Below are 27,421 nucleotides of genomic sequence, written 5' to 3'. Positions count from 1 at the left end.
GTTTAGAAGTTAATCCTGATCTGCTAAGAAAAGTAAGTATTTATTTTTTAAATTAAATGTGATGTATTGTGAGAGAATTACATGTCTCGTAAAGTGGGAAATAAGTATTAAAAAATAAGAACCTTAGCGGAACGGGGCCAATCTACAGCCCTCAGCTTTTCAAGGTAAGTGAGATTTATGGTGAGTTGGGTTATGGATGTGTGAAGGAACTTGTGGGGGGAGAAAAAGAGAGAACAATACAGCCACAATGAATCTGGTCCATTTGGACAGACGCACGAACGTGCAATAAAAATCACTGGGGGTTAAATCTTTTCAACCCGACCCAACCTGCAAAATGTGGTTTTTAAAAACACCATGAATATTGTCTTCAAATTTTATTCTGATTTTGTTGTTAAACAGGCTCTCTAACATTCAATGATCTAAAGAATGTTGGGTCTTGCTTTTTTGTTTTTTGGGTAAGTGACTTGTTCTTGCTTTTGTTAAATGACTCTTGTTAATCTTGAACGTTTTTTTTTTTTGGTAAATGGATCATTTATAACCAACCAAGCCAAAAACAAAGGGTATAAACCCACCAAGTCAGAAGATATACAATTGAACCTATAACACTCTATATGTAACAAAACAAAACTCTAGGGATGAGTAGCCCCAAAAATTCTATGTGAGAGATTCCATTGATCCGCTAGTCTTTGGTTCTCCACAGTATTAGTAATGCATCTCCATGAACAAAGTCGTAATCTGATGTTGTCATCAAGGTTGGAAAGAACTGCAGCAGGATTGTTAGCCTTCCCAACGAAGATCCTGGCATTCCTTTCTAGCCATATGAGATAAACGCTAGCTGCCAAAGCAAGTCTAAGCAACATGGTTCTAAAGCTTTTCCCCCTGCAAATCTTGAACGCTTATTTTTTGCTATCCTGTTTTTGAATTCTCTAAATTTCTTTTGAAATTTACCATCTGTTCGACCCTCCTAAATCCTTGGTTTGAAACTCGGAGAAAAACTTAGTCAGCCCGTTTGGCTTTGAGGTTGTGCGGGTTGGTTGCGGACGGAAAATGTTCAACCTGTGAGAATTTGTCCCATAGTCTGCCAAATTGTTGAAGGCTCGATTTGGTTTGGTTTTTTTAGTCTACCAAATCATACACATCCTTGTTTCACTTCTGGTAATAAAATTACGGGCATGTAGTATTGCCTGTATTAACTGCATTTCAAGGGAATGGAAGTTATCCACTTTTGATTCTAGAATTTTCATTACTGAGAAAATGACAGTCATAAAATATACAAATTAGAGAAAATTCAACATTATTTTGAAGCCACTAGGAACACATTCCAGTACTATTGAAGAAAACCAATGGTCTCTCTAGAGATTTACTTCTCCAGTTAGGAGCTGCCGCTGGTCTTGATATCAGGCGATAGCTGAGTTGCAGCATCTTTGCATGTAATTTCTCTCTTAATTCCTTCCTGCTTTTGCTTGTGCTTTTGATCCTTTTCTTCCTCCCTTGGACAATCTTTCTTGGTTGCCTGAGTAGGTGGAATTGCGTAAAGAAACTGAATCTTGGACAAAAGATGCATCCATTTTGTTTCTCAAGTTCTTAACCGTTTTACCAATGTTTGCTGATTCAGTAGTTCAAATTTTCAAGGAAAAGAAACTAATATAGATCTAAAGAATTTTAAAGCTTGGGTAAAGCGACCGCCTAGGTTCATCTGCCCCTCAGTCTATCGACTCTATCCTTGTCTACCGTTCTAAGGCAATTGTTGTTCTAGTGTGTAGTGAGGAGTCCTTACCTTAGAATGCTCTCTTGGACAGTTATAGTAGCTTGGCACAGCTTTCCTTTTTGATATGCTTCTTGCAGCCTTAAGCCTATTTTTAGCTGGTTTAAGGCCATCTCTCTCTTTTGATTCATATACGGATGAAAACCTCTCAATTTGAGCAGAAACCTCATTAGATCCACAGCTCTCCTTTTCTTCCCCTCCGACATCAAACATGCTCTTATTAGCCACTGATCTTTGGTTAGGGTCAACCAGCTCAAACTGATTCATTGCGAAGCTCTCAACAGATGAAGTTTCTGGAATCCGGGTTGCCATCCACCGCTCGAGCCAGCTCCAACCCATGTTCGTTTCGGTTCCATCACATCTGTTCTGTTTCTTCTTTGCACATATTCTTAGCTGCAAAGAGATACGGTAAGAAGAATTATTTCAGTTTTTCTCCTTTCTTTCCGTTTCTCCTTTTCGAAAATATGTTCCTGATGTACCTGCTGTGAAAAGGCATATGCTAATGCTCTCTCACGCCTAGTTGTCGCCTCCAGTCTATTCTGAATCCTCATTTTAGATATGTTGCTACTCACTGTGCTATCATCCCAGTCTTCCTGCAAAATTGATAAAGTGTTGTGGGACTTTATTGAAGCTGAAGGGATTGATAGAAATGGTTATTCGAAAGTAGAAACCAAAAAGATCAAGATATAATGAAAAATTTTAAATAGAGCTGCTCAAATTTGATTGTTTTCCTGCTTTCCTAAGTTCTTTTTTGTCCACGAGCTAAAAGCAGAAGTTATGCCAAACAAGCTGAGACAACAAAAAACTATAAGCTGCGCATATTAAGACAGAGCAAACACCCCTATAAGCTGATTCAGAATGATCTAGTTCACATAGTTGTCTAAATGTTGAATGTTTTCAACTGATTTTCCAATCAGATCCAAAGCAAATGAATTCCCGTCCGGCATCTTACTAAATTATAAACGGGCAGGTTCAAGAAGTGTACATGCTGGTAGCCCCTCCAACTCTTTTTCTTTCGTTAACTTAGGGTGTCCGAGTTAGCTTGCGGGGCACCTCAACTAATCCTTGGAGATCAACCTCACGGGGCACTAGTTGAGGGGCCGATTGAGGCTGGGGCAAGTGCCCTATATGGACCGGCTCCATAAGAACTGATAGCACCTAGGAGGTTTCAAGTTTGAAACCTAGGAGGGTACGAACCCCTAAGTCCGGGGGACCACCAAACTAACTCCTTGCCCCTCCAACTCTTTTTTGGCTTTCGAAGAAAGAAATTTCAAGTGGTCTTACTTTTAGCTTTAATGCCGTAGTCCTGGCTTTCTGCTGTAACCGGTGGTGGAAAGACATGATTTCCTCCTTAGTTGAGAAAACTTCTGTAGAATTTCCAGTTTGGACTTCAATTGAAGTGCCCGGAGACTCCCTACTTGGACTTCCTCCTCCTCCAACACACTCCTGCTGTTTCGAGGACTGATCTATTCCTCCAATTCCACGCCTAGCCTGAAAAAATTGGCCACCAATCCCATGGTTAAAAACTTGCACAAGAAACCTGAATCTTGAATCAAAACAGCAGATAATTCATAAAAACTTGATCAAAGCACTATAGGAGGGAACTGACCAGATAGGCTCTAAATGCTGTTTGGATGGTTATTGCTGCATCTTCTTGGCAAAACTGTTTGGCCATACCTTTTCGCGTTTCCTCCGGTAATTTTTCAACTTGGCTTTGGATTTCTCCTGTGTGATTGAATTCCTCCGGCAGGGGTTGCGTTACCGTGGCCTCAGATTCCTCTACTGCTGTTTGTGTAATAGTCCCTTCAGAGCTTTCTTGAATCGGTTTCGAGAAAGTCACTTCAGAGCTTTTCACTGAAGCTGAATCCTCCTCTGCCATAACAGAATTGTATTCATCCCCACACAAGTATGACCTAACTGAGCTCCTCCACCTTCTCTTCTCCACTCCGCTGTTCCTCACCTGATTGTACAAGAATACCCAGAAACAGGTCATGGTTACGAAATTTAGACTGCGTTTGGATCACGGATTTCTAGAGGAAAAAAGGACAATAATAAAGAAGCCAAAGAACCGAATTTAGCTTCTTCACTTCGTTACCGTCTTACCGTCTTAATTTACTCTCTACACATCCATGGTCCAAAAAACAAACTAACAATATCAGTAGAGGCAGAACAGACTGTTCAAACTGAAATATAAGAGCCAAAACTACTGGAGGAAGATGCAGCAGACTCACATCGCTTTCGAGAGTGCCGACCGGCCGGCTTTTGGAGAAGACACTTCTCACTAGCCCTCCAGTGATACCCATCTCAATCCAGCAAACACTGGAGCAGAATTCCCAAATGGGTTAGCCTCCAAACATTCCAAAGGCCCTTATAAATTGCTGAGCTTCCTTTCAACAGAAAACGATAAACGAGAGATCAAGAAAAAAGTAGAAAATAATTAATGCTCAATAAGAATAACCCACATGTTCGATGGAGTTGGGTGAGAATCTGTAGGATTGCAGAACTTTAGAGCTGGAATTCGGCACTTTTAATCATAAAGTGGAGATTAGATAAAAGGGTTGGAGTTAGAGAAGTGCTTATTTCTATTGCTTTCTTTATGTTAACTTTTTGCACGTGTCTTCCAGCAGACTGGCCTCATAAAGTTTGCTTGCTATTTGGGCTATGTCTATTCCTTTGTCTTTGATTGCTCTTTTTTGCCATGCATCAGGTGGGTTCTGGACTTGCCCAGTTCATCTTGTTGTAACTTTGGCGACATGACTGAATCAAGGGGCTCTTTTTATTTCTTTTTTTAATAACCGGATGTCCGGGCTTACGCGCACCTCAACAAATTAGAAATTAAAGGGTTGTTTGAGGAGCCAAATTAGCTTAGAGGTGTCTAGTTGACTTGACCCAAAAGGGTTTCTCTGGAAATGGGGTTAAATCATGCAAAAAGCTCAAGAATACTTGAGTGTTCAAACAAGCTCTATTGGATTGTTATGGGGAGGAATCAAATACAGTGTCAGATATCTCTTTGCATTGACTGGAGTGCCTTATCAAGCATAGGCCCCCTAATTAGATGGTATCTGTGGGACAGAAAGTAGAAAAATAATTCGATGAAAATCCAGATACCTTTGAAAAGAAAATTACAAAAAAAAGTAGCAGCATCAAGTGCCTTATAGATCACTTATGAAAAGGATATGCTTTTTTTTGCACGTCGCAACCATCAAAACTCTTGTCACATAACCGGATAAATTTTATCAAATTTACCCGTAGCCGTAGTGAGCAATTGGACCGGCAGCTAAGTGGTGGTAGCGGCTTATACGCCCAAGTCCCATGTATTAGGACAGTGGTTCGAACCTTACCATACCCATTCCTATTTCCTCTAGCTATAACATTAACCCCTAACCCACCAATGTATAGATTTCCAAGACCAGAAGAAATGTTAATATGCATAGTGAAAAATGACAAACACCATTGTACTAAGATGGATAGGGCTAATGGAAATAAAAACTGAATGGATGAGGATTATTACAGTTAGTTGGTAGTAAGCCTAATCATAAAAGTTGGTCCTGGTATGAGAGCATTTTCTCATGGTATGCGACTTGAATTTGATTGGTTCATACTAAACGGTCAATCAAGAATTATTATAATTTTTTTTGTTTTTTTGCGTAAGAATTTATGGCGTGTCAATATGCAAATTTGCGATCGTCATGTAGCCAAGTCTTAAAGAAAATTCCTTAATTTTTTCATTCTTTTGGACCTCCAACATGGTTAGAACGGTGCTACTGGTACAGTTGTACAAACCCTTTTTTGTCTTGTTTTGAGTCTAAAAAAAATGTCGGAACCGCTCATTTCATTTAAAATACTTTGTTTACGGCTCCTAAAAAAAATAAGCTCAATCCGATATCAGTTAAGGCAGCTACAAAACGTTCAATTTTGTCCTAGAATTCAAGCCTAAATTTTAAAGCAAAGTTTGGATGTTTTGTAAATGCTTTTACTGATACCAGATTGAGTTTTTTTTTTCAAAGACCATAAGCAAAATATTTTAAATAAAATAAATGACTCCAATATTTTGTTTAGACCCAAAATGAGCCCAAAAAGAAATTTGTACCCACCGGTACATATTTAAAAACTGTACCCTTGGACTTTCTGTTAAAGTTGTACTCTGGATAAAAAGAGGAATAGCTAAAGTAAAGCCATTAAGTTTTCATGGAATTCATCATCCCAAATGGTGGTCCAAAAGATGGGTGTGGAATTTTTTCCGCGTTTGTTAGTTTTACACCAAATTTTTATAGATTATTTATTCGTCTCGATGAGAGGAATTGAAAAATCCAAATTTTTTTACTTTTATCTAAATATTTTTGAAGACATCCATGATAAAGCCCGAAAGAAAAGAAAGTAAAGTGATTGTTCTTGCAGGATTTTGGTCCACTTAGATGTTGAATTACTCCATTACATGTGCTGCACTAAAGGGCTCTATCAAGTACAGATTAGATGAGAAACCATTGCTAGCGTAGTTGGTTGTTTCATTTTCTCCCCTCCGGCCTCGGTTCGATTTCCGCGAAGGACAGATTTTGAAGAGTCAGGGTTATAAATAGCCTTTGAATTCTCTTGTGCTAACTCTAACATCCCACTAATTCCGTTAATGTATACAATCATGGCACACAAAAAAGTACAGATTAGATGGAAATAATTTTTTTTTTACTTTTTGGGTAAGTAGATGGAAATAAAGTTGTACCTCTGGAATTCATCATCCTAAAATGGTATTGCTTGATTGGCCCCCATTGTCACGAGGACATTATTGGAGATGATGGACCTCAAGGCAGGACTCTCTCTCTCTCTCTCTCTCTCTCTCTCTCTCTCTCTCTCTCTCTCTCTCTCTCTCTCTCCATATAGTACGTAGTACATAATTACGACAGCCGGTAGTGCTGTTACTTTCTTTTTTTTTTTCCCTCTCATGAATTTTTTTCATTGTCAGAGAAAGAAAAAGAATGGCATAGATAGGGGAGTTCTAAATTTTTAGAAAAAAAGGTATTATTTGGAATAACTGTAAAATTTCTAATTTACTCCGTGATATTTGATGTGAGTGTGATCTTATCCGAAGCTTGTATCAATTTCAAAATGGCGTGTTGCCGCGAACTGGGACCAAAATCTCCGACAAAAAAAAAAAAAACAATTGAGTGAGATGGAACGTTTGGTTGAAAAAAAAGAAAAACAAAACATCCAACATTCTTTTTGAATTTTCTAAAAAGTTAATGCAACAAGGACCTGGAGAGTTGAGAGATCTTGAGACCACTTTTTTTTCTTTTTTCTTTTTTTTTTAAACTCATGTCGTTGTTGAAATTTTATCTTTTTAATGGTTCCGTTTCTCGTGATTCAACATGCCAAGGACGAAAATTAAACCGATTCTTGAAAAATTATCTTTTTAATGGTTCCGTTTCTCTTGATTCAGCATGCCAAGGACGAAAATTAAACCGATATTGCTTAGTGTTCCATACGTGCTAATCACTCATCATCCCCTTCAACGATACTCAGACTCCGTTTTGTTTAACTTTTAGCATTTTTGAGATTTTGTTCTCATTCCAAAAAAAATTACGTTAGCTAATTTTGCTCCAAATTTTTGTAAATTATTGATTTGTCTCGACGACAGGAATCGGAAAAGTAATTTTTTTTTTTACCTTTTATCCAAATATTTTTGGAAATATTTAATTTTAAGCTAAAAAAACCAACTTTTTTGACTCTTTTTTATTCTTCTGAAAAGTGATTATTTCCCAAAATATTTGACGAGACGAAGTGGAAAAACAAAAAAGTGAGGCACAAAACTAACAAACATGGAAAAATTTGAATAAAAACAAAACAAAAAAAAGTTCTAAAAGTCCTAAAAGAATTTAGCCGAACAAGTTTTTTGGGTTTTTTTAAAGAGTTTTGTCCTTGTTAAAAAAAATATCGTTTGTTAGTTTTGCGCCAAACTTTTGAAAAATAACTACTTTTCAGCTATAAAAGTAATAAATATTGGTTTTTTCTTTGGGCTTAAAATTGGATGTTTTCAAAAATATTTGGATAGAAGTAAACTATTTCTCTCTCCACCCACTATCAAAACTAAACTAAACTCCCAACCAATCAAAGCCTCTTTTTTCAATTCCTCTTATCAAAACGAATCAATAATCCACAAAAGTTTAGTGCAATACTAACGAACATGGTTTTTTTTTTTTTTTTGAATAAAGACAAACTTTAAAAAATGCTAAAAGGCTAAAAAGCAAACGGGGCCTCAATTTATTATATTTGCTCTGCTACCAGGGCCGGAGGAGGGGAGGATGTGGCACATCCGTTCTTTTTTTTAAACTTAAGGTTGATTAAGTATCTATAGGTTTCCAAAAAAATACTAATGAAAAAAAATGGCAATTGATGAAAACAAACGATTTGAATTGTTAATAAAATATTTTAGTAACAATTCATTAGAAAATCACAAATACATGTAGGATCAAACAGAGAATAATTTTGTTTACCTTTCTTTAAGTAGGATGAATATTAGGATATTACCCACCATGTGATTGGTGAAAATTGTATAGGATTTACGGAATCAATTTACTTTTTGAAAATAATTGAGTGAATTTGTGGTAGAATCTACAAAATTTTCACCAATCACATGCATGATAATGTTCACTTTTTTTAAAGAAGGGTGAACAAAATTATTTTCTTGAATCAAACATGTATTATCTTTATGTTAGAAAGACAAGATCTAGAACAAAGCTGAATTTACCCCAAAAAAAAATTGCTAATGTTGAAAAGAGTTTATATAAGACAACGGTTTAGACAAAAAAGACAATTATAAATACCAAATTGCTAATGTTTAGTTTATGTTATAATTGTCTTTTTTCGTTTTGAGTAAATTTTTTTTTTGCTTTTAATCATAATTTTGTACTTGTTAGACTCTTCTTATCGATATGGATAATTAACCCAAAAAAGAATGATGCAAATTAAACAAAAATTCAAAAAAAAAAAAACAAACAAAACACATAAAAAGAGAATGACAAAAAAATTAAGGAGAATGGAGCCTAATTCTTACGAACAACCGAGACAAATACTATTTGACTTCTATCGAACAGAGCCAAAGTCTTGGGTTGCAAACGAGTCGTGCTGGGCAGAGCTTTACACTATTTGATCCGACTTGTTTATTAAATGAGTCAAACTTGATCCATAAACTAAACAGACTTGAGCCGAGCTTTATCAAACAGACTTGAGCTTTTTAGTTTATTGCAGTTCGACTCGTTTAAACCCACCCCAATCAGCAGACCCAAACAAACCAAACCCAGATCCTCAATTGAAGCCCTAGTCACACCTCTGGCTCAGTAACGAGTAACCTCTCCACCTCGTCATCGGAAGCACCGGTGATTTACATTCTCCGGCGACCTAGTCTTCGCAAAACTGGTATTTCTTCAGAAGATTACACAAGAATTGCTTTCCGTAACACGTAATTGTGTAGATAATCGGAGTGGTTCGTTCACTACTTACCTTCAGAAAGAGGGAGAAAACATGAGTATCGTGCCGAAGGAGACGATTGAGGTGATAGCGCAAAGTATTGGGATCAATAACCTTTCTCCAGATGTTGCACTTGCTCTTTCTCCTGATGTCGAATATCATATGCGGGAAATAATGCAGGTAGTTTGAATTTGTGGTTATTACTATCATCGTATGCCACTTTTTTGATAACCAGGAGTCTGGGCTAGCTTACGCGCACCTTGACTATCTTGGGGACCGTAAACCCACCATCTAGCGGGGGTTGACTTGAGGTTGCTCCATATGGACGGACCTAAAGGAGTTGATAGCACTGAGAAGTTTCGAATATGAGACCTTAGGATATGAGACCTTAGGAAGGAGTCCTACTATGATGGATTGCTATATATAGTTTCGATCAATTCTGTGGACCATAAACATAAACCAACCGTCCACTAGTGGGGGCCCATGCTCCGTATGGACTAGCCCCAAAAGAATTGATAGGCTGATAGCACCTGGGAAGTTTCGCATATGAGGCCTTAGGAAGGAGGCCTACTACTATCATAGTTTGCTTTGATATATGACAGTTTCAGTGGTTCATTGTTTAACTTTAGGGATCACATTAGTTAATGACTTGATAATCGAGATTTCTCGCGTTGTACGAGTTTAACGATCGAAGTGATTTTATACAACTTGCATTGAATTAATAAGTGCTGCAGTTTGCAGTCGGAGCACTATACGAGTGATGGATAAAGGTGAGATAAAATCTAACTGAACAAAAACTTTACAGAGGGTGCACATTGCACTATGCTTTTTAGCAAGGACCGATTGGACCGAATACCTTAGTTTGCGGGGAAAATTGTGACGACAAATTTTACTTTATCGAAGAGGGCCTATATCTTGCAATTTAGTATTTGATGAAGTTTTTGAAGAGCTGTCTTACACATTATCAACTAGATATATTCACAAGCATACCTAGCAAAGAAATGTATTAGTAGATATGATGGGTGACTTAGTCTCACTCCCTCTGTACCGTTATGTGTACCCCAAGCAGATGGTCAGGTAAGTAATGGCATGATAAAGGCTACTTCTTGTGAGATTTGTAGACTACCTTTGGGGATCCTGCCAAAGTAGGTGCAAGATATGGAGGACTTTCGAGGGTATGTGAATAAATCTGGGACTAATTGTAGTTATCCTGAAACTTCAGGAGGCAATTAAATGCATGCGTCATTCGAAGAGAACTATGATGACGACAGATGATGTTGATAGTGCCCTCAACTTGAGAAATGTTGAGGTAAATATCTATTTCGAGAAATTGAATTCTATACTTTTACATTGCACGTGTTAGGCTTATGTCCTATATTCAGGATTGTGTGGAAATAGTGATACCTGAACTTACTTAGGGTGCTAGTGCTTAACTAATCCTTGTAAGAAGAAGCAAACTATGTATGTTGGTTGGGTATGTTGAACTTAGTGTAAGCATGATTTAAGAGCGGATCTTGGTGATAATAACCGGTTAGAAAAGAAATTTCGATCAGACAAAAGCATCATGCGGCATTGTGTTGGTAACACGGAACGATGAGGCAACCCCCCTGCCGAACTAAAGAAAATCTATGTTGCTCATCCAGTTTGGTTACTTTGGTATGGCTGGGCTTTTTAATGTTTCAGACGTCGCTGCAAAGAAGTAAATGTGTTACTGCTATCCTTCTGGATGTTAAGAAAGTGCAGGCTGAATGTGCTCAGTAGTTTGTACTATGAAAATTAGATGTTCTTTAATTGAATGAAGAATGCATTGAAGGAGACATTTTTTAAATTCATGCGTAGAGAAAAGTTCAACTGCCGAAGTCAAAGAGAAGTTTCTTATTTCTGTGCCTGCGGTTACAGTTGCAGTAATAACTTTAAGTTTTCCAGAAGCTTATTGAGGAGTTAACATGGAGTTTTTTGAGCATCTTCTGAAGAGAAAAAGTCCAATCTGTTAGTATGGCAGAATGTCTAACCATGCGTTAGATGGATCGTATTGTGGTGAAAGATTCCTTGTACCAGTTAAACTTCTTGCTGTACTCCAATTTCGTGCGTATTGGTGACTTAGGCCAAGGAGATTCTTTTCACTTTTGCCTACGTTATAATAGTGATAACTTTCCGAAAGGATGTTTTGTTTGCAGCAGTTGGGCAATTGTTCCAAATTATTTTCCAAACCTTCTCTTTAACTCCTAGATTATTTTTCTTTGAAGTATGAGTCTTTGACCCACTGTTGATAAATGATGAGAAAAGGTTTATAGGGTTTCACACTCGTGACTCTTGCTAAAGTGACTAATAATAAAGTAATAGCTGAAAAAACAAATTTTAGCTTGATGACTCTGGTATTTTTTAACAGGCTTCTCATGTGGAAAATAGCCCTTTTTCAGATGTGTTAATTATTTCCCCTTCTTTCTGTACAACTTCATTGTTTCTAACCTAATTTTCTATATCGTATTGTCACCGTAGCCCATTTATGGTTTTGCCTCTGGGGATCCTTTGCGGTTCAGAAGAGCTGTTGGACACAAGGATTTGTTTTACCTTGATGACAAGGATTTGGATTTTAAAGATGTAAGATTTACCTATTATACCAACTCTCCTCCACTTGATTTTTTGGGTAGTATATATTTGTTCCTTTTCTTATTTGTTTGTCTGAGTTTTTTTACACTTAGGTGATTGAAGCTCCTCTGCCAAAAGCACCACTCGATACTTCAATCGTTTGTCACTGGCTAGCTATTGAAGGTGTACAACCTGCTATTCCAGAAAATGCTCCTGTTGAAGGTTCGTAAATCTAAACTAAATCTGCTCTACTTGAACAATTCTATTTTGCAGTGGCTTGAATGCACATTAGAGGAGCTTATATGTGTTGATATCTTGTAATTGTAGTCATTATTGCTGCTCCTCCTGATAACAAAAAACCTGAGCAAAAAGATGATGGACTTCCTGTTGACATTAAACTACCGGTTAAACATGTATTGTCTAGGGAGCTTCAGGTATATTAACTTCTTTTCCCCCCTACCAGTACACAAAATTTTATTTAATTACAACTTGTCTACCTGTTGAATTTGATTCTACAATCCTTCTTGCTGGTGCAGCTGTACTTTGATAAAATCACTGAGCTTGCAATGAGTAGGTCGGACTCAGTTCTTTACAAGGAAGCCTTAGTGAGTTTGGCCACAGACTCTGGACTTCATCCTTTAGTTCCCTATTTCACATACTTTATTGCTGATGAGGTACTTTCCAGGTTATCTGAGATGAACAACATTTGAAACCTTGTACATTAGTCTTGCTGATTTCCCTGCTTTTATCCCTGAGTAATATCAGGTTTCTCGTGGTTTGAATGAATTCCGTGTGCTGTTTTCTCTGATGCGTCTTGTGGGGAGTCTTCTCCAGAATCCTCACATACACATAGAACCTTATGTAAGTATGTCGCTTATTATTGATCTTTTTGGTTGGTCAACATTAATGTAGGGCTACGTACACTGTGGAAACATATTTTCTGAAACAGACTGTTTTGTGATGACCATTACAAGGGTCTACAGTAAATTGTACATGTGGGACACTCCAGTGTGGTAGTCGGTTTGCCCACCATTAGAGGTTTTGTCTAAATTGTAGCTACCCTGGTTAAGTGTACCATCAGCTGCAAACCATTTCACTTTCCCTGACTTGCTGACATGTACTGAATTGAAATTCTCTGGTAGGACGAATTCCTAATTCATTTCCTAAGTGATTTTACTTTTTTATTTTTAAACTGGGGAAACTTGGGAAGGGATATGAGTGCTTAGTTCAATCAACTTGGAATCAGAATTTGAACATGCAATGATAAAGCTAACCTCTTTGATGAATATCTCCACTATTATTATTGACAACTGGTTTGTGAATCGAGCCTGACATGAAAAGATGAATTCATCATCTTGTAAGTTGAATAAACTGAGTTTAGCTGGCACTTATACTTTCCTTTCAGCGGAGATGTCCGTCTCAATAGATTTCTTTTCCCTGATATATTAAAGTATTTGAATTAGGGGTAGGAATATGTAAGAAATCGTTTCTATTACCATCTTGGGGCTGGTGGTTAGTCCTGTACTCCTGTTGCTCCATTGCAAATTCTCAAGAAATGCTGAGCAGCATATAACCTTGAAGTTGCATAGTCTGTCTATTGTCTATTTAATGAGGTACTATTTCCTTCCTCAGCTGCACCAGTTGATGCCATCAGTTGTTACCTGCCTTGTTGCAAAGCGATTGGGGAACCGATTTGCTGACAACCACTGGGAACTTAGAGACTTCACAGCAAAGTTGGTTGCTTCAATTTGCAAGAGGTGAGACCTGAAATTTTAATACTCTTGAAATATCTTATTTGGTCTATATTTCAACATTGGATTAATTGTTTATGGTACTATTGCAGATTTGGGCATGTTTATAGTAATCTCCAGACGCGCTTGACAAAAACTTTGGTCCACACATTTTTGGACCCAAAACGGGCATTGACTCAACACTATGGCGCCATCCAGGGTTTAGCGGCTCTAGGACCTAATGTGGTATTCCCAGTTCTTGCCCTTGTGACATCTTATTATGATTAATAACTTGTTGGAACTACATGCTTTTTCGCTTCATATGATGAAGTTGTGATTATGGATCAATTGGTTTATCAAGCAAATCCATTGCTTGCATGCAAGAAAATAATTTTATGAAGTGACAAGGATTAAGTGGGTTTTAAATTTTCCTTGGTTAATCAGGTAAATGGTTGGGATCTTTGGCTAAAAGTTCCACTACTTGTTTGTACTAAATGCAGAGTCAAAGAAATATGATGTAGAATAAGTAGCAAACCCTAGATATCCCTGTACCTTAGGGTGAACAAACCTTAGGTATCCCTGTATCTAATGGTGAATTGGAATCCCTGTAACAAAAGGGAGCCCCTGTAAATAGGCTCCTACAAAGAGATAACAACTAACTAAGATATACACCCACCTAGCAATAGTGATAATCAAGCTAAAGCCACATCTAAAATAACAATCTATCTAACTAAATAGAATCTAATAAAATCTAGTTGGGCCCACAAATATCATCACCCAATCATAAGCACCCGAGTTGGGCTATCTTCTGATGCTGGCGCTCGTAGACTTGCGAGAAATGGGCTTGGGCACTGGTTTCGCTCCAACATAGAGAGATTTACAATCTTTCGTCAACTCTTGTGCTCTCTCCAGTTGTTTGTGGATTGGAATTTCGTTCTTTTCATGTTTGACTATTGCATACCATTTAACTTGTGGTTCAAAACTTTTTAGTACTTTTAATGGACGTCGAAGCAGTTTGTGATGCTTCTCAACTTTGGGTAGGTCCGCCTTCTTTTGCTGCCAAATCTTGAGACATATATGAAACTTCTTGAGCCAGAGATGCGTCTTGAACGGCAAAAAAATGAGATTAAGAGGTATGAAGCTTGGCGTGTCTATGGGGCTCTGCTGGTGAGTGTAATTTGTGGTATTGATTCTTGTATGTGTTTTGCCATGATCATTCTGGTAGATTGGTAAATTGTTCTAACAAGACAAGACTTTCAGCGTGCTGCAGGTCAATGTATATATGATCGGCTGAAGTTATTTCCCAATTTACCATCCCCGCCTCCAAATGTTGTCTGGAGAACCAACGCAAGAGTTATAACTGCAACCCCACGTAAGAGTATCATGATGTTTCTTGTTGACTTAAATGTAGTAAATGACATCCTAGTTTCTACTCACATATGTGTATGGGGTGTGAATTGCAATTTCTACTTGAGCAGTAAGTCAATCAAACAAAAAAGAGTTAAAAATTCAGATGAATCGAATATGCAATTGAAAAAGGGGTTTTAGGCGGGGGGAGACCACACCGACACACTTCCCTGCATCAGATTGAGATGTTCTGGTAGTCAATTTAATGGTTGGATTCGTTCTTAGTTCTCTTTTATGGCATTATTTCTAAAGTCATGTACTAGGCTTCCTGGGGAAAAGATGCTGCCTCTAACCAAGCAGCAGACCAAACGTTACTATTATTTAGCATTTGCGCTGGTTGGAAGATTTTCTGATCTGATCTGGATACCTTGTTTAAAATCTCATGAAGATAAAGGGAAAGCAACTATGGAGCACTTGGAGCACCAGCCTCCCCACAAGAAAGTTGCGACTGATGGCCCTATAAATATGCCTGCTAGCAATTCCTTGCCACCAGAAATTCAAGGTGTTCCAGGCACTCCAGCAGCTTTAGGTGATTCTGATGCAGGCGCATCACCATCTTCTAAACAGATGTCTGGTGAGGGAATTTCAGGTAGCAGAGGTAAAGTTGGCAGGGGTAATAAAAATCAAGCTCTGGATTCGTCGGCTATGCTCAATCAGGCTTGGAAAGATGATCTAGACTCAGGGCGTCTTCTTGTCTCGTTGTTTGAACTATTTGGTGAAAGTATTTTCAACTTTATTCCAACTCCCGAGATGTCTTCATTCTTGTAAAGAAATTCGCAGCATTGAACTGTTGTATAATTATTCATGTAGCCAATCCGGAAATCGCCAGAATGGAAATCACCAGAATGGTTGACCGTATTGTTGTTGTTATCCCCCTTCTTGTTGTATCTACTGCTGCCGGAGTTGTCGTTGGAGTGACCCTCGTGGACGCTCTTGGCCTTACTGCTTGACGCCTACGGCGGGGTCGGTGATCTACGTAAAGTGGATCGTTTATTACCGCCGTTGGGTGGATCAAAATGGTAAATCCGAGAGTCTCGAATAATTCTTGAATGAACTCCAGGGTAGGTCACAACTTGATCAACAAGTGTAGCATGGTCTCGGCATCTCTCTCTCTCTCTCTCTCTCTCTCTCTCTCTCTCTCTTTGTAACAAGTGTAGCGTGGTCTCGGCATCTCTGTTTCTCTCGGGAAACCCCACAACTACTCTTTGCCTTGCTTGGTTTAGCCAACTTCCATCTTGTAACACTTAACAAGCCACTATCATTGCAAAATTGCATCTTAATTTTCTCTTCGCAGGTAACCATTAGGAAACTTCTATAGATTCAAACTTTAGATTCATGTTAACATAATTTTAAAGAAAAGAAGAATCATCTTTCTAATCAACAACAGGAAAAGCATGAAGAGATAAGAACAATTTCTATTTCCTCTCTCCACCCTTTGTTTGACGTTTGTGACCGCTCGTTTTTCAAGTGCTAAAAATACAAAAGCAAATGTATTTTGTCTTTGAAAGCATTCAAACCCCTAATTCTAAGTTTCTCGATTTTTTTGGATTTCTTTTCTTTATAAAAAAAAGTGAGGTGGGGGAAGGCACCGTCACGTGGTGTCTTAAACTTATTCTCCATCACATGTGTGTTTTGCAGTACATAGAACGGAACACTATTAGCGTGAATCAAACGCAACTGGAACAAAATTAAACTATCTTTTATACCAACTAGCGTTGTGTCGGTTCGATATACATGACCGAAAAAATACTACTATTAATTTTTTTTTTATTCTGTTCATCGAACGGGCACAACGCTAGTTCAAGTGATGGGTGTGGATGTGTTGCTTGGTTTGAAGTACATCGTTGTCATATGGCCATGAAGGGTTTGGGTTGTTCCTATACGTGAGTTTCAAAAGCATATCCAAACGATAATAACTTGTTCATGGAAGAGCAGTGAATAAGTTATTCACGGAGGCGCTAAATCTTGATTGTTCAAAACACTTTTGGACAGTTAAAATTGAGCTCCGTAAAATTTATTCATGGAGGAATCTCTATTCAAATTCAGATTTGTCGCATCGATCCCAGTGGTTGACGTCGACAACCAATCCACAAAATCAATGGAGGTAAAGGAGGACCGAGGAGTCAGGAGGGTGGAAAGGGGAGTGGCTCAAGTGGGTCTGTACTCTGTAGTGAGAGAGAAGGATTGGTCAAAGATTCAAGAAATATTTGAGGGTAAAACAGTCAGATAGATAAACTGTTTGTGGCAGCAACAAAAATCATAGTGGCATTATCCATATACCCTTGGCGTAAATAACATTAGCTATTGCTTCTTCTTCTTTTTTTTCCCACATAAATATTAAAGACGATGGGGTTTACTCTCGATTGGTAATAAGTTTATCTCTTCGTTTGTTTTGATATATACAAAAAATAAAAGAAAATTTATATAAATGGTTTTCCTTGTTTCATTCGAGTCTCATTTTCTTCCTCCAAGTATTAATTATAACTCTTTTGACCTTCAAGTTTGGTTTTCGTACCAAATTAGTTCAATTGATAACTTTTGTCAGCTAAACTGGATAAAAAAATTAGATTGACGGCAGTTTGGATGTTGCAGTTCGTACCAAGTTGGTCCAATTGATAACGTCTGCCCTCAATCTGATTTTTTCCGTTCAGTTTGACTGATCGATGTTATCAATTGAACCAACTTGGTACGAAAACCAAACTTGAAAATCAAAAGAGTTGCAATTGATAATAGAAAGACGAAAATGAGACTCGGGTGAAACTAGGAGGGCCACGTCTATAAATTTCCAAACAATAAACATCAAAAGATTAACTCTGTCTTTTGACTTGCTTTGCAAGATACGGAGTAGCATATAGAGTGAATTAGGTAATCACAAACTCAAGCAATAATCAAGAGAGAGAGAGATAAGTGCATCTTTTTCCTTGTAATTTCAGTAAGAAAAAAGATCAAAGATGCTACTTACACAACAATCTAAACACAACAACTTACACAACTTCTCACATATATGTGGAGCCCATACATAGTAGTGTATGTGAAGCCCACATACATGTGAGAGGTTGCGTAAGTTGTTGTGTTTGGATTGTTGTGTTAGTATCATTTTTGAAAAAAGATTATACTAGAAAACTTAGATCTAGGCAGCTTTTTTCTGTTTGTCCTTATTCAAATTTTTTCTAATATGTTAGTTGCGTCAAATTTTTGTAAATTATTATTTCGTCTCGACAAGAGGAATAGAAAAAGTAAAATATTATAACTTTTTCCCAATCTTTCTTGGAAATATTCCAACTTTAGTACTTTTAGCCTACAGTTTCCCAAAACAAGCTTGGTCTTTTTTGTCCTTATTCAAAATTTTCTACATTTGTTAGTTTTTTGTAAAAAAAAAATTGAGCTAAAAGTGCTAAATTTTGAATATTTTCAACAAAAATTGTGTAAAAAGTCATAATTTTGTTACTTTTTGAATTTGTTCTCGTCGAGACGAAACCAACAATCCATAAAAGTTTGATGCAAATCTAACAAATGCGATTTTTTTGAATAAAAACAAAAAAAAAATTTCTTCAGAAAACTAGGCCTTAATTTCATTAATATCATGAAGTACATTTCCAACTTGCAAACAACAAAAAAAGACCAAATTGGATTGCATAAGTATACGTTTTGGAAAAAAATGAGTGGTATGCATTTTCTGAAGGAAAAACTCTGGGATTTTAATGTTGGGATCATTCTTTCTTAGTTTATACCTCAACAAACAAAACAAAAAATACAATAGAACTAATGAGATAATTGAGAGGTGTGCAAGGCCTAGCCCCCTCTTGCACTCCCCTAGGACTAGGACTGCCCCTGGTTTCAATGGGAGAATTCTACCTATTAATTGTGGGTTATTTTCTTTAGTGAACATTTTTGAGCTTTTGATAATCAATAATAATTTTACGCTTCCTATATTTTCTTCATCGATACGAATAAGTATTTCAAAAACCTTAATAAAAAACTAACAATTACCTGTAGGTATAAGACACACAATTTATATAGATTTCACACAATAAACAAGGTAGCGTTCATGCATACACCAGAACTTATAATTCATGCATATACAGGCCTCGTAAAGAAGCTAAGCCCTCGGCCTTATTTTCACACAGCACACATTGCACATTACACATTACAGAGCTAACGCTACAGACCCCGTATTTGTTCTCATAAAAACTACAGTACTACTTTCATAATAAAGTGACGTCTAAGAGTCGTAGTCGTCTTGCGTACGGTTCATCTGACGACACTTTTGAATATGAACCAGTCACTTTACTTTGTAGTAATTTTATGAGAATAGATATGGGTTTATTGCATTATTTGATTATTATATATAGTATATATACGTGCGTACGTAGGTAGGTTTATTTTTTCCTAGGGAGGAGCTTCTGGTTGCCCATCTTAGCATCGAGTTTGCCGTTGACGTTGTTATTATTGCCAGCACCGTTGGCGTGGTTGTTCTTAACACCGCCGAATTTGCCGACGTTGTGGTGGCCGCCCTTGCCCTTGCAAGGCGGGGCCGACTCGGAACCGTCACTGTCATCCTCGTCACCACTGTCGTCGTCCTCATCGTCGCTGCTGCTGCTAACGACTGCAGGTTTCTTCTTTGTGTTCGTTTTTGGCTTGGCGGCGTTGTCCGTGGGATGTTCGTCGCAGAGCCAGTTCTTTACGCCTCGAGCAGTGCCGTGAATGACGCTGTCGATGGGTTTCAAAGGCCACAACAGATGGTCGACCACACCGTGTGCTGCGTCGAGCCCTTTCTCGATACCATCCGCAATTGGATCGCTTTTCTTTTTCACCTGCCTCGGCATTCTCTCTCTCTCTCTCTCTCTCTCTCTCTCTCTCTCTCTCTCTCTCTCTGCTTTTGCTTACTTGATACAAAAACAAGCCAACTCCCATGCTATATATATAGACGAGGATATAAGGTTATGAGGGAAGAACCTTAATTAATTACTATTGTCAAGGTTAATGCATGCATACATGGAAAAATTAGAAAATGATTGAAGAAACATTGACGCAAAAGCAAAACTGTGAAGGACGTTGTCCTCTGGGACCCGAGGACATAATACGCGTGCACATGCATGAGTGAGTCATGAAAGTACAAACGTGAAGCGCATTTAAAATACATCTCAACCAATTAAAATTGAAGATTAATTAAGTCGGGGTGTTTTTTACTTTTTGGCAATTAATTAAGAAAAAATTAGCCATAAGTACAATAAAATAGTTTTCATTTAGGAGAAGGATGCTGGTAAAATAGTTTTCAGTGGAGATCTTTCAACTTTTTGAATTGTCGAGCTATAGGGTAGGGTACCCTACAACGGTTGTATGGTATCCTTGGTACCTTAGGATTTAAGCACTTTCATAAGATTTTAGAGTGCACTTTTAATGTTTTAGACATTTTCATAGGGTATGTTAGGGTTTTAGGCACTTTTATATGATATTATAAGGTTTAGGGTAGGATAGTTTAGGGTTTTAGCTATTTTCACTAACTTTTAGTTATTATTGAACCAAAAATTCTAACAGCAGAGATGATTTGCAGAGAACCACGCAGAGAAAAACGCGTTTGGCCCCATTTTGGGTCCCGAAAAAATCTAGAAAAATATTCATAAATTTTTGAATATTATTTTATGGGGCCCTGTAAAAAATCAGCTCCAGCGGATATCGGTAAGTATTACTTTTGGATTCGTAGGGGCGTTAAAATTTATGAATATTTTTCTAGATTTTTTCGGGACCCGAAATGGGGCCAAACGTGTTTTTCTCTGCGTGGTTCTCTGCAAATCGTGTCTGCGGATAGCAGGGTTGTTAGTGAACTTTCACTAATTTTGGATAAAGAGTATTTTAGTAATCATGCAGCACACTCGTCCTTATGTTTGATTGCAAAAGGTGTATTTTCTTGAACTTAAAAAATAAAAATTTGAGAAATTTTTGGCTAAGTAAAACTAAGAAACAAGGTAAAGAATAAATTAAATCGTCTAGGGACAAACCAATTCATTCATTCGGGAAAAAGATGAAGTTCTCCTAAACTTTTAAGAAAATAAGTTGGTTTTGTCCTTATTTAATTTTTTTCGCACTAAAGGGGAGTAATTCGCGAGTTTAAACAACCATGGATTGGGTGAAGGTCCCCCCCCCCCCCTCATTCAGACATGTCCACAGATGCACGAAGAGAGAAAGAGAGAGAGAGAGAGACCTCTGTTCGTCGAGTTGGTTGTTGCTTGTCGTTCGTCGACTGCTTCTCTCTCTCTGTGTGTTTGAACGACAAGCAGAGAAAAGGGGGAACGAGAAAAAAAATTCGGGGTCTAAAATCGATCGATCTCTAGCATTCTTCTGGTTCTTCGTTTCGTCGGTCGTTGTCGCTCTTCTCTTCTTCGTCGTTCTTCAAAATCGCCCTCAATCTCTCTCCGTTTGAAGCAAAAGCAAAGCTTCCACTGGAAGCTGGAAAAGAAAAAGGGTCCGCGTGTGGGAACCGGTTGACCTGATACCAATTTTACCTGACCCACGCCCCCATTTGACACGCGAGTTCAATTTTAAAATTCCAGATCCAACGGCTCAAAAAAGGAGTCCGCATCTCAACAAACTGCGTACGTCTGCAGTAGAAGCCTACTGTGTGTGTATATATATACATCTCATCTAAAAAACATCTAAAAAAACATCTCATAGTTTTCAATAAAATTTTTATACTCAGAGTCGATCAATGTGATCAAAACGTGATTTTAAGAGTACTTACAAGAAATCAATAAAATAAATGACCAGAAATGGCTTGATCTGAGCAATTTTTAGCTCAGTTTTGATGAACGATTCAATTAAAAACTGCTCAAAACAAGCATTTTTCGATCATATTTTTTGCTAATTTCTCGTGAGCATCCTTAAAATCACATTATGCACACATTGAACGGTTCAGATCATAAAATTTTAATCGAAAACTATGAGATTGATATTTGAGGTGTTTATTTAGGTGTTTCTTTAGGTGTCAGGGCGGTTCCGGGGACAACTAATTAGACACCTAAAAAATTACCTCATAGTTCCCAATTAAATTTAATAATCTGAGCTGCTTAATGTGATCAGAACGTGATTTTAAAAGTGCTCGCGAGATATAAGCAAAAAAAAAAAAAAAAGACCGGGAAGGGCTGGATCTAAGCAGCTAAAAACTGCAAAGATCCAGCCCTTCCCAGTCTTTTTTTTTTGTTAATTTCTCAAGGGTACCCTTAAAATCTCACTCTGTACACATTGAACGATTCGGATCATAAAAATTTAATTGAAAACTATAAAATTGAGATTTGGGATGTTTTTTAGGTATTTAATTGGTTGTTTACGGAACCGCCCCGATATATATCGATATATATACACACACTTATACACAATGAAATTTTCTACATTCAAAAAACAATCAAACTCAAACTATTCATGATTCAAAGAAAACCAAACTTAAATAATTCATTATTCAACTCGTTCTGACTCGTTTGATTAGAGAGATGGTACAGTATATGAAACTGTCCAGAAAAGAAAATGAATGGTCCAAATTTAAAGTACATTTTATTTCCTGAACAGTTTCATGCATGCTAACATTTTTGGGTTGATTATCCCTCTCGAAATCAAACTCAACTCTTACAAAATCATCCCCACGTCACTGTGCTTATGTAATCTTTGCATCTATGCAAGACTAAGGAATTATATATAAGGAAATAAATACACTTTTCCACCATGGTATCATATACTGATATCGGTCTACATGTATATCATATATGCTGAGAAGGACTGATGATAAGAAATTATATACTGCCTCCGTCCCTCGATAAATATTCGGACCGCAAATCTAGATTTTTAAAAAGATGCGTTTTTTCATTAAAAACTAAAAAAAATTCACAAATCAATAACTATCAATAAGCACTTTCAAATAGTGAAAAAAGTTTGAATTTTTTAATTAAAAAAATATTTCTTTAAAGGCTTAAATTTGCGGGTTGATATTTATTTATTTAACGACTGATAGAGTAATATGTTGGGGGTCGGATCTAGTCTAGTTAGTTTGGACTAGTTTAGTCCGTTGTTTGCATCCGAACCGTCCAAATTTTTGGACGGCCTCAGATGCAAACAAATGAATCAAATTGGACTGGATCATTCCCCAATGTATTGTGGCCATATTTAGTCCTCAAAAAGGCATAAAGAACTGCGGATAAGTGCAGTCCCACAAAGAACTTTTGCCAATTGATTCGATCCCATGATAACTTTTTGATGAGGACGAATTTTCTCCCCACGTGGAGCAGAATTTGAAGTTCTGTGCTTGGAATTAAAGCTATATATGGATAGGGACGTGCTTATTCCGATCTCGCTTTGGGTGGGGACGGTGGTTCGCCGGAAATGGGGCTGGTTGGAGTTGGGGTCAGCCGGACATGAACGTGCCGGAGTGGGAGGGATGTCTGTCGTGATGGAGGGAGGGAGAGAGAGATTGGGTGTGAGAGAGATAGAGGAGAGGCTGTAAAGTGTGATCGCAATCACATTAAATGTCGACCTCATAGTTCCGAGCTTTTCGGGTCATATTTTGATGATCTAATTCGTTCAATTTGTTGTAAACATATTTTTAAGTGTACTTGTGATAGAGAAATTAGCTCAAAATATCATCAGAAAGTGCTTGATCCAAATATTTTTTATATAGAATAATTTCTGTCAAGCTTTATCAATAATATTTTGGCACAATTTTTTTTTTTGACATAATCATTTCTCTCTGTATATAATGAATCTCATAGAACTTTTTCAGCAGTTTTCTTTTCTTTTGTGATTTTTTTTTCTCATGTAATCGTGGTTAAGTGAAGAGTGAGACCATCTATTGACAAGAACAAGTGAGAAAGTACGAAATATTCACCCATTTTTAGATCAGGAATGATAGGATACATGAAAGAAAAATATGAAGCTGTACGTTCATGAAACATGGGACGGTTGATTGAGTTTTAGTGGTTAGACACTTTCATAGGGCGTAGGTGTTTGGGCTAAATTAGCTTAATATTTGGCAAGATTATTATGTGAGAGCGTGCCAAAAAAGAATAGAATTTATTTTTTTTAGATTAATTCAAAACAACTAATTTAATCAGGCAATTGTGTTATCCGTTCCACTACCTCAATTAAGAGAATTTTTCTAAAGGTATCAATCAATAATAGATTGACGCTTTTCAATCAGAAAAGATAACTGAACATAAAAAAGCTTGAATTTAATCAAAAACAAGTTTATATACAATTACTCTTAAGATTTCAACAAGAATAATGCAAAAATATAGGCACACTTGAATTAAATCAAAAGCAGGCCTATAATCGACTACTCTCTAGTAAGAAAAAGATAGAAACAAATAAGATAACTTGAATTTAATCAAAAGTAATCTTACATGCAAATAAGTCTTCAAACTTACAAATACTAAACTAATTAATCTAAGTCCTAAATTATGATAGATCTTTGAGCAATCATACTTGTATGAATTGTCAGATGATGAATTTTTGTCAAGGTTTTCTTCTTCCATTGTTTCTTATATTTATAAACAAAGGGACTATCTTCGATCTGTGTTCTCCACGTTTTCTTTTGGCGCCCAAGTCGTCATTCAAATTTGATTTCAAATGCTCTTCTTTCCCTCTAAAAACGGTTGTAATGACATTTGAACGGTTGCTTGACTTGGTCTTTTCAAAAAACTTTTTTTTCTTCCACGTTCGTTGTTGCTGATCGTGGCTAAATTCTGGATAGTGGGTTCCTGTTTTCATGCAACATGGATTATTTAGATGATTTGACATAAACATAACTGATTTCTCTTGTGAAACGGTCATTGATGACACCGTTCTATAGTTTTAAGAGTTAATCAACGATTATGCTTAATTATCGTCTTAAGATCTATTATTTGTTGACCAAATGTGGTCGTTTCGAATCTAAACGATACCGTATAGTACCAAAATAACGTTATCATTAAACCCTTGATCTTCTGTGTCTCAGGCTTAATTACCGTGTGTTTTGATTGGACCTTACACTGTTTAATGCCACGCAGTTTTTTCATTGGGTGGCATATTTTAGGTATAAACAGTAGGTACTTTCATAAGTATATTTATAGCGTCTAAAATTTTATTCTAACACCCAAATAAGTGAATCTATTACTAAAGATATATCATAGATTTGTTTGAGCTTTAAAATGGCAAACTAAATTAGCCATAAGTACGATAAAATAGTTTTCATTTAGGGGAAGGATGCTAGTAAAATAGTTTTCAATGGAGGTCTTTCAACTTTTTGAATTGTTGAGCCATAGGGTAGGGTACCCTACAACGGTTGTAGGGTATCCTTGGTACCCTAGAATTTAGGCACTTTTATAAAATTTTAGAGTGCACTTTTAGTGTTTTAGGCACTTTCATATGGTACGTTAGAGTTTTAGGCACTTTTATATGATACCATAAGGTTTAGGGTAGGATACCCGAGGGTTTTAGCCATTTTCACTGACTTTTATTTATTAGTAAACTTTCACTAATTTTGGATAAAGCGTATTTTAGTAATCATGCAGCACACTTATCCTTATGTTTGATTGCAAAAGGTGTATTTTCTTGAACTCAAAAAATGTAAATTTGAGAAATTTTTGGCTAAGCAAAATTGAGAAACGAGGTAAAGAATAAATTAAATTGTCTAGGGACAAACCAATTCATTCATTCGGGAAAAAGATGAAGTTCTCCTAAACTTTTAAGAAAATAAGTTGGTTTTGTCCTTATTTAATTTTTTTTGCATTTGTTAATTTTGTGCTAAATTTTTGCAAATTTTATTGATTCATCTTGACCAGAGGAATCAGAAAAGTAAATTTTTTTTTTTACTTTTACCAAGTATTTTGAGAAAACAACTACTTTTTAACAAAAAAAAAGTGAAATAAGTTGATTTTATTTCCTGCTAAAAAATGGTTACTTCCTAATATATTTGGGTAAAAGTAATTTTTTTTTTTACTTTTCCCATTTATCATGTCAAGACGAATTAATAAGTCACAAAAGTTTGGCAAAAAATTAATAAATACAAAAAAAATTCAAATAAGGACAAAACCAACTTATTTTCTTAAAAATTTAGGAGAACTAGAAATATACTGCTTCGAACACCATGCTTTATCTTAGATATTTCTACTTTTTTACTAGTAAGAGTTGTAACCGGGACATGATTGAAGCTTGGGAGTTGAGCTCTTTTCGCTGGAAAAAACAAGAGAAATTGCAGGTTAAACTTTTTTTTGGAAAAAATAAGAACTGAAACAAAGTTTGGCTCAAATATCGTTGAAAACTTCGGTTTCTTTTTCACTTAACAGTGGTTTTATAGTATATCCTCTTAGAGCTTATTTACTTTGATAATGTGTTTATTCCTCATTGACGGTGAGCTTTAAATTATCTGAAAATTTTGTTTCAGGAAGAAAAAGTGTCCCCTCAAATTAATTTTGGCTCAAATGTGTTTATTATATATATATATATACGGGGCGGTTCCGGGGACACTGAAAAAAACACTTCAAATCTTAATCTCATAGTTTCCGATCAAATTTTGATGATCCGAGCCGCTCAATGTGTTCAGAATGTGATTTTAAGGGTGCCTGCGAGAAACTGGCAAAAAAACTAAACGGGAAGGGCTTGATTTGAGCAGTTTTTTATTGGACCGTTCAATAAAGTTCAATAAAAAACTGTTCGGATGAAGCCCTTCCCGGTCTTTTTTTGGCTGATTTCTTGGCGGCACCCTTAAAATCACGTTCTGATCACATTGAGCGGCTCGGATCATCAAAATTCGATCGGAAACTATGAAGTGTTTTTTTAAGGGTCCCCGGAACCGCCCCGATATATATATTACAAAATAGAGCGATTTTTGTAACATTTCGTTGCAAGAATCATTTTTAATGTTAAAGGAAAACAATATTCTAACTTATGGGAAGTGGAGTTTTAAAACTGTTCATTTTTTTTTTTAATAGTTGTTGGTTGACCTATATTGGATACGGGTGTGATTTAAGTATTGATTGATCGTGATAGCTGTTAACGAATGGTTGTGCATAAGTTAGTTACAAATTTTATTTGGGTATGTGCTCCTACTTTTTCAATGGGTGTGGTATTATTTGTTGTGAAACTATTTTTAGAAGAAATTAGTTCAGTTTATCCTATTTGAAGAGAATTTTAAAAATAAATTCTAAAATTTACCATTTGGGTTTGTTAAGGATTATTAGAAGGGAAGGATAATATTGTTTTAAGTTGTAATAAAAAAGTGTTGTGTCATGCCTTTTTTTTTGTTCGGCGTGTTGTGCCTTTAGGCACAGACAATCACTAGTGTGTGTGTGTGTGTATATATATATATATATATATATATATATATATATATATATGGCACCCTTAAAATCACGTTCTGATCACATTGAGCGGCTCGGATCATCAAAATTCGATCGGAAACTATGAAGTGTTTTTTTAAGGGTCCCCGGAACCGCCCCGATATATATATTAC

General features: G+C 36.7%; 3 protein-coding genes across 6 annotated transcripts in view; 1 reads left to right on the top strand and 2 right to left on the bottom strand.

Annotated features, from left to right (window-relative positions):
- Positions 1 to 1,198: 1,198 nt before the first annotated feature.
- Positions 1,199 to 27,421, bottom strand: part of LOC131322960 (protein IQ-DOMAIN 33) — a 42,053-nt gene continuing 15,830 nt past the window's right edge. Inside the window, exons 1-7 of one of the 3 annotated variants that reach the window (XM_058354567.1) lie at positions 4,228 to 4,371; positions 3,997 to 4,152; positions 3,375 to 3,725; positions 3,050 to 3,256; positions 2,245 to 2,358; positions 1,778 to 2,158; positions 1,199 to 1,513 (exon numbers count right to left, since the gene is read on the bottom strand). In XM_058354567.1, the coding sequence (XP_058210550.1) occupies positions 1,373 to 1,513; positions 1,778 to 2,158; positions 2,245 to 2,358; positions 3,050 to 3,256; positions 3,375 to 3,725; positions 3,997 to 4,068 (1,266 nt within the window). In that variant the 5' untranslated portion in view covers positions 4,069 to 4,152; positions 4,228 to 4,371 and the 3' untranslated portion in view covers positions 1,199 to 1,372. Of the gene's footprint in view, positions 1,514 to 1,777; positions 2,159 to 2,244; positions 2,359 to 3,049; positions 3,257 to 3,374; positions 3,726 to 3,996; positions 4,153 to 4,227; positions 4,372 to 27,421 lie in introns of those variants that run through there. The other 2 variants (XM_058354569.1, XM_058354568.1) reach the window with 2 other exon arrangements.
- LOC131322958 (transcription initiation factor TFIID subunit 6) overlaps positions 9,022 to 27,421 on the top strand; it is a 53,418-nt gene continuing 35,018 nt past the window's right edge. The window contains exons 1-12 of one of the 2 annotated variants that reach the window (XM_058354565.1): positions 9,022 to 9,403; positions 10,446 to 10,532; positions 11,723 to 11,824; positions 11,926 to 12,034; positions 12,140 to 12,246; positions 12,349 to 12,486; positions 12,578 to 12,673; positions 13,445 to 13,569; positions 13,656 to 13,788; positions 14,584 to 14,709; positions 14,803 to 14,914; positions 15,338 to 15,807. In XM_058354565.1, the coding sequence (XP_058210548.1) occupies positions 9,278 to 9,403; positions 10,446 to 10,532; positions 11,723 to 11,824; positions 11,926 to 12,034; positions 12,140 to 12,246; positions 12,349 to 12,486; positions 12,578 to 12,673; positions 13,445 to 13,569; positions 13,656 to 13,788; positions 14,584 to 14,709; positions 14,803 to 14,914; positions 15,338 to 15,717 (1,641 nt within the window). In that variant the 5' untranslated portion in view covers positions 9,022 to 9,277 and the 3' untranslated portion in view covers positions 15,718 to 15,807. Of the gene's footprint in view, positions 9,404 to 10,445; positions 10,533 to 11,722; positions 11,825 to 11,925; positions 12,035 to 12,139; positions 12,247 to 12,348; positions 12,487 to 12,577; positions 12,674 to 13,444; positions 13,570 to 13,655; positions 13,789 to 14,583; positions 14,710 to 14,802; positions 14,915 to 15,337; positions 15,808 to 27,421 lie in introns of those variants that run through there. The other variant, XM_058354566.1, reaches the window with a different exon arrangement.
- On the bottom strand, positions 18,943 to 24,195 carry LOC131322962 (two-component response regulator ARR18-like). The gene is made up of 2 exons (XM_058354572.1): positions 24,186 to 24,195; positions 18,943 to 19,800 (listed from the first exon to the last, which is right to left on the bottom strand). The coding sequence occupies exon 2, from the start codon at positions 19,773 to 19,775 to the stop codon at positions 19,329 to 19,331; it is 447 nt and encodes a 148-aa protein (XP_058210555.1). The 5' UTR covers positions 19,776 to 19,800; positions 24,186 to 24,195; the 3' UTR covers positions 18,943 to 19,328.

The sequence above is a fragment of the Rhododendron vialii genome, chromosome 4a (assembly GCF_030253575.1).
Source record: "Rhododendron vialii isolate Sample 1 chromosome 4a, ASM3025357v1".
Lineage (NCBI taxonomy): Eukaryota > Viridiplantae > Streptophyta > Magnoliopsida > Ericales > Ericaceae > Rhododendron > Rhododendron vialii.
The sequence above is the reverse complement of the archived record's forward strand: the minus strand, read 5'-3'. Positions and strand labels throughout refer to the sequence as shown.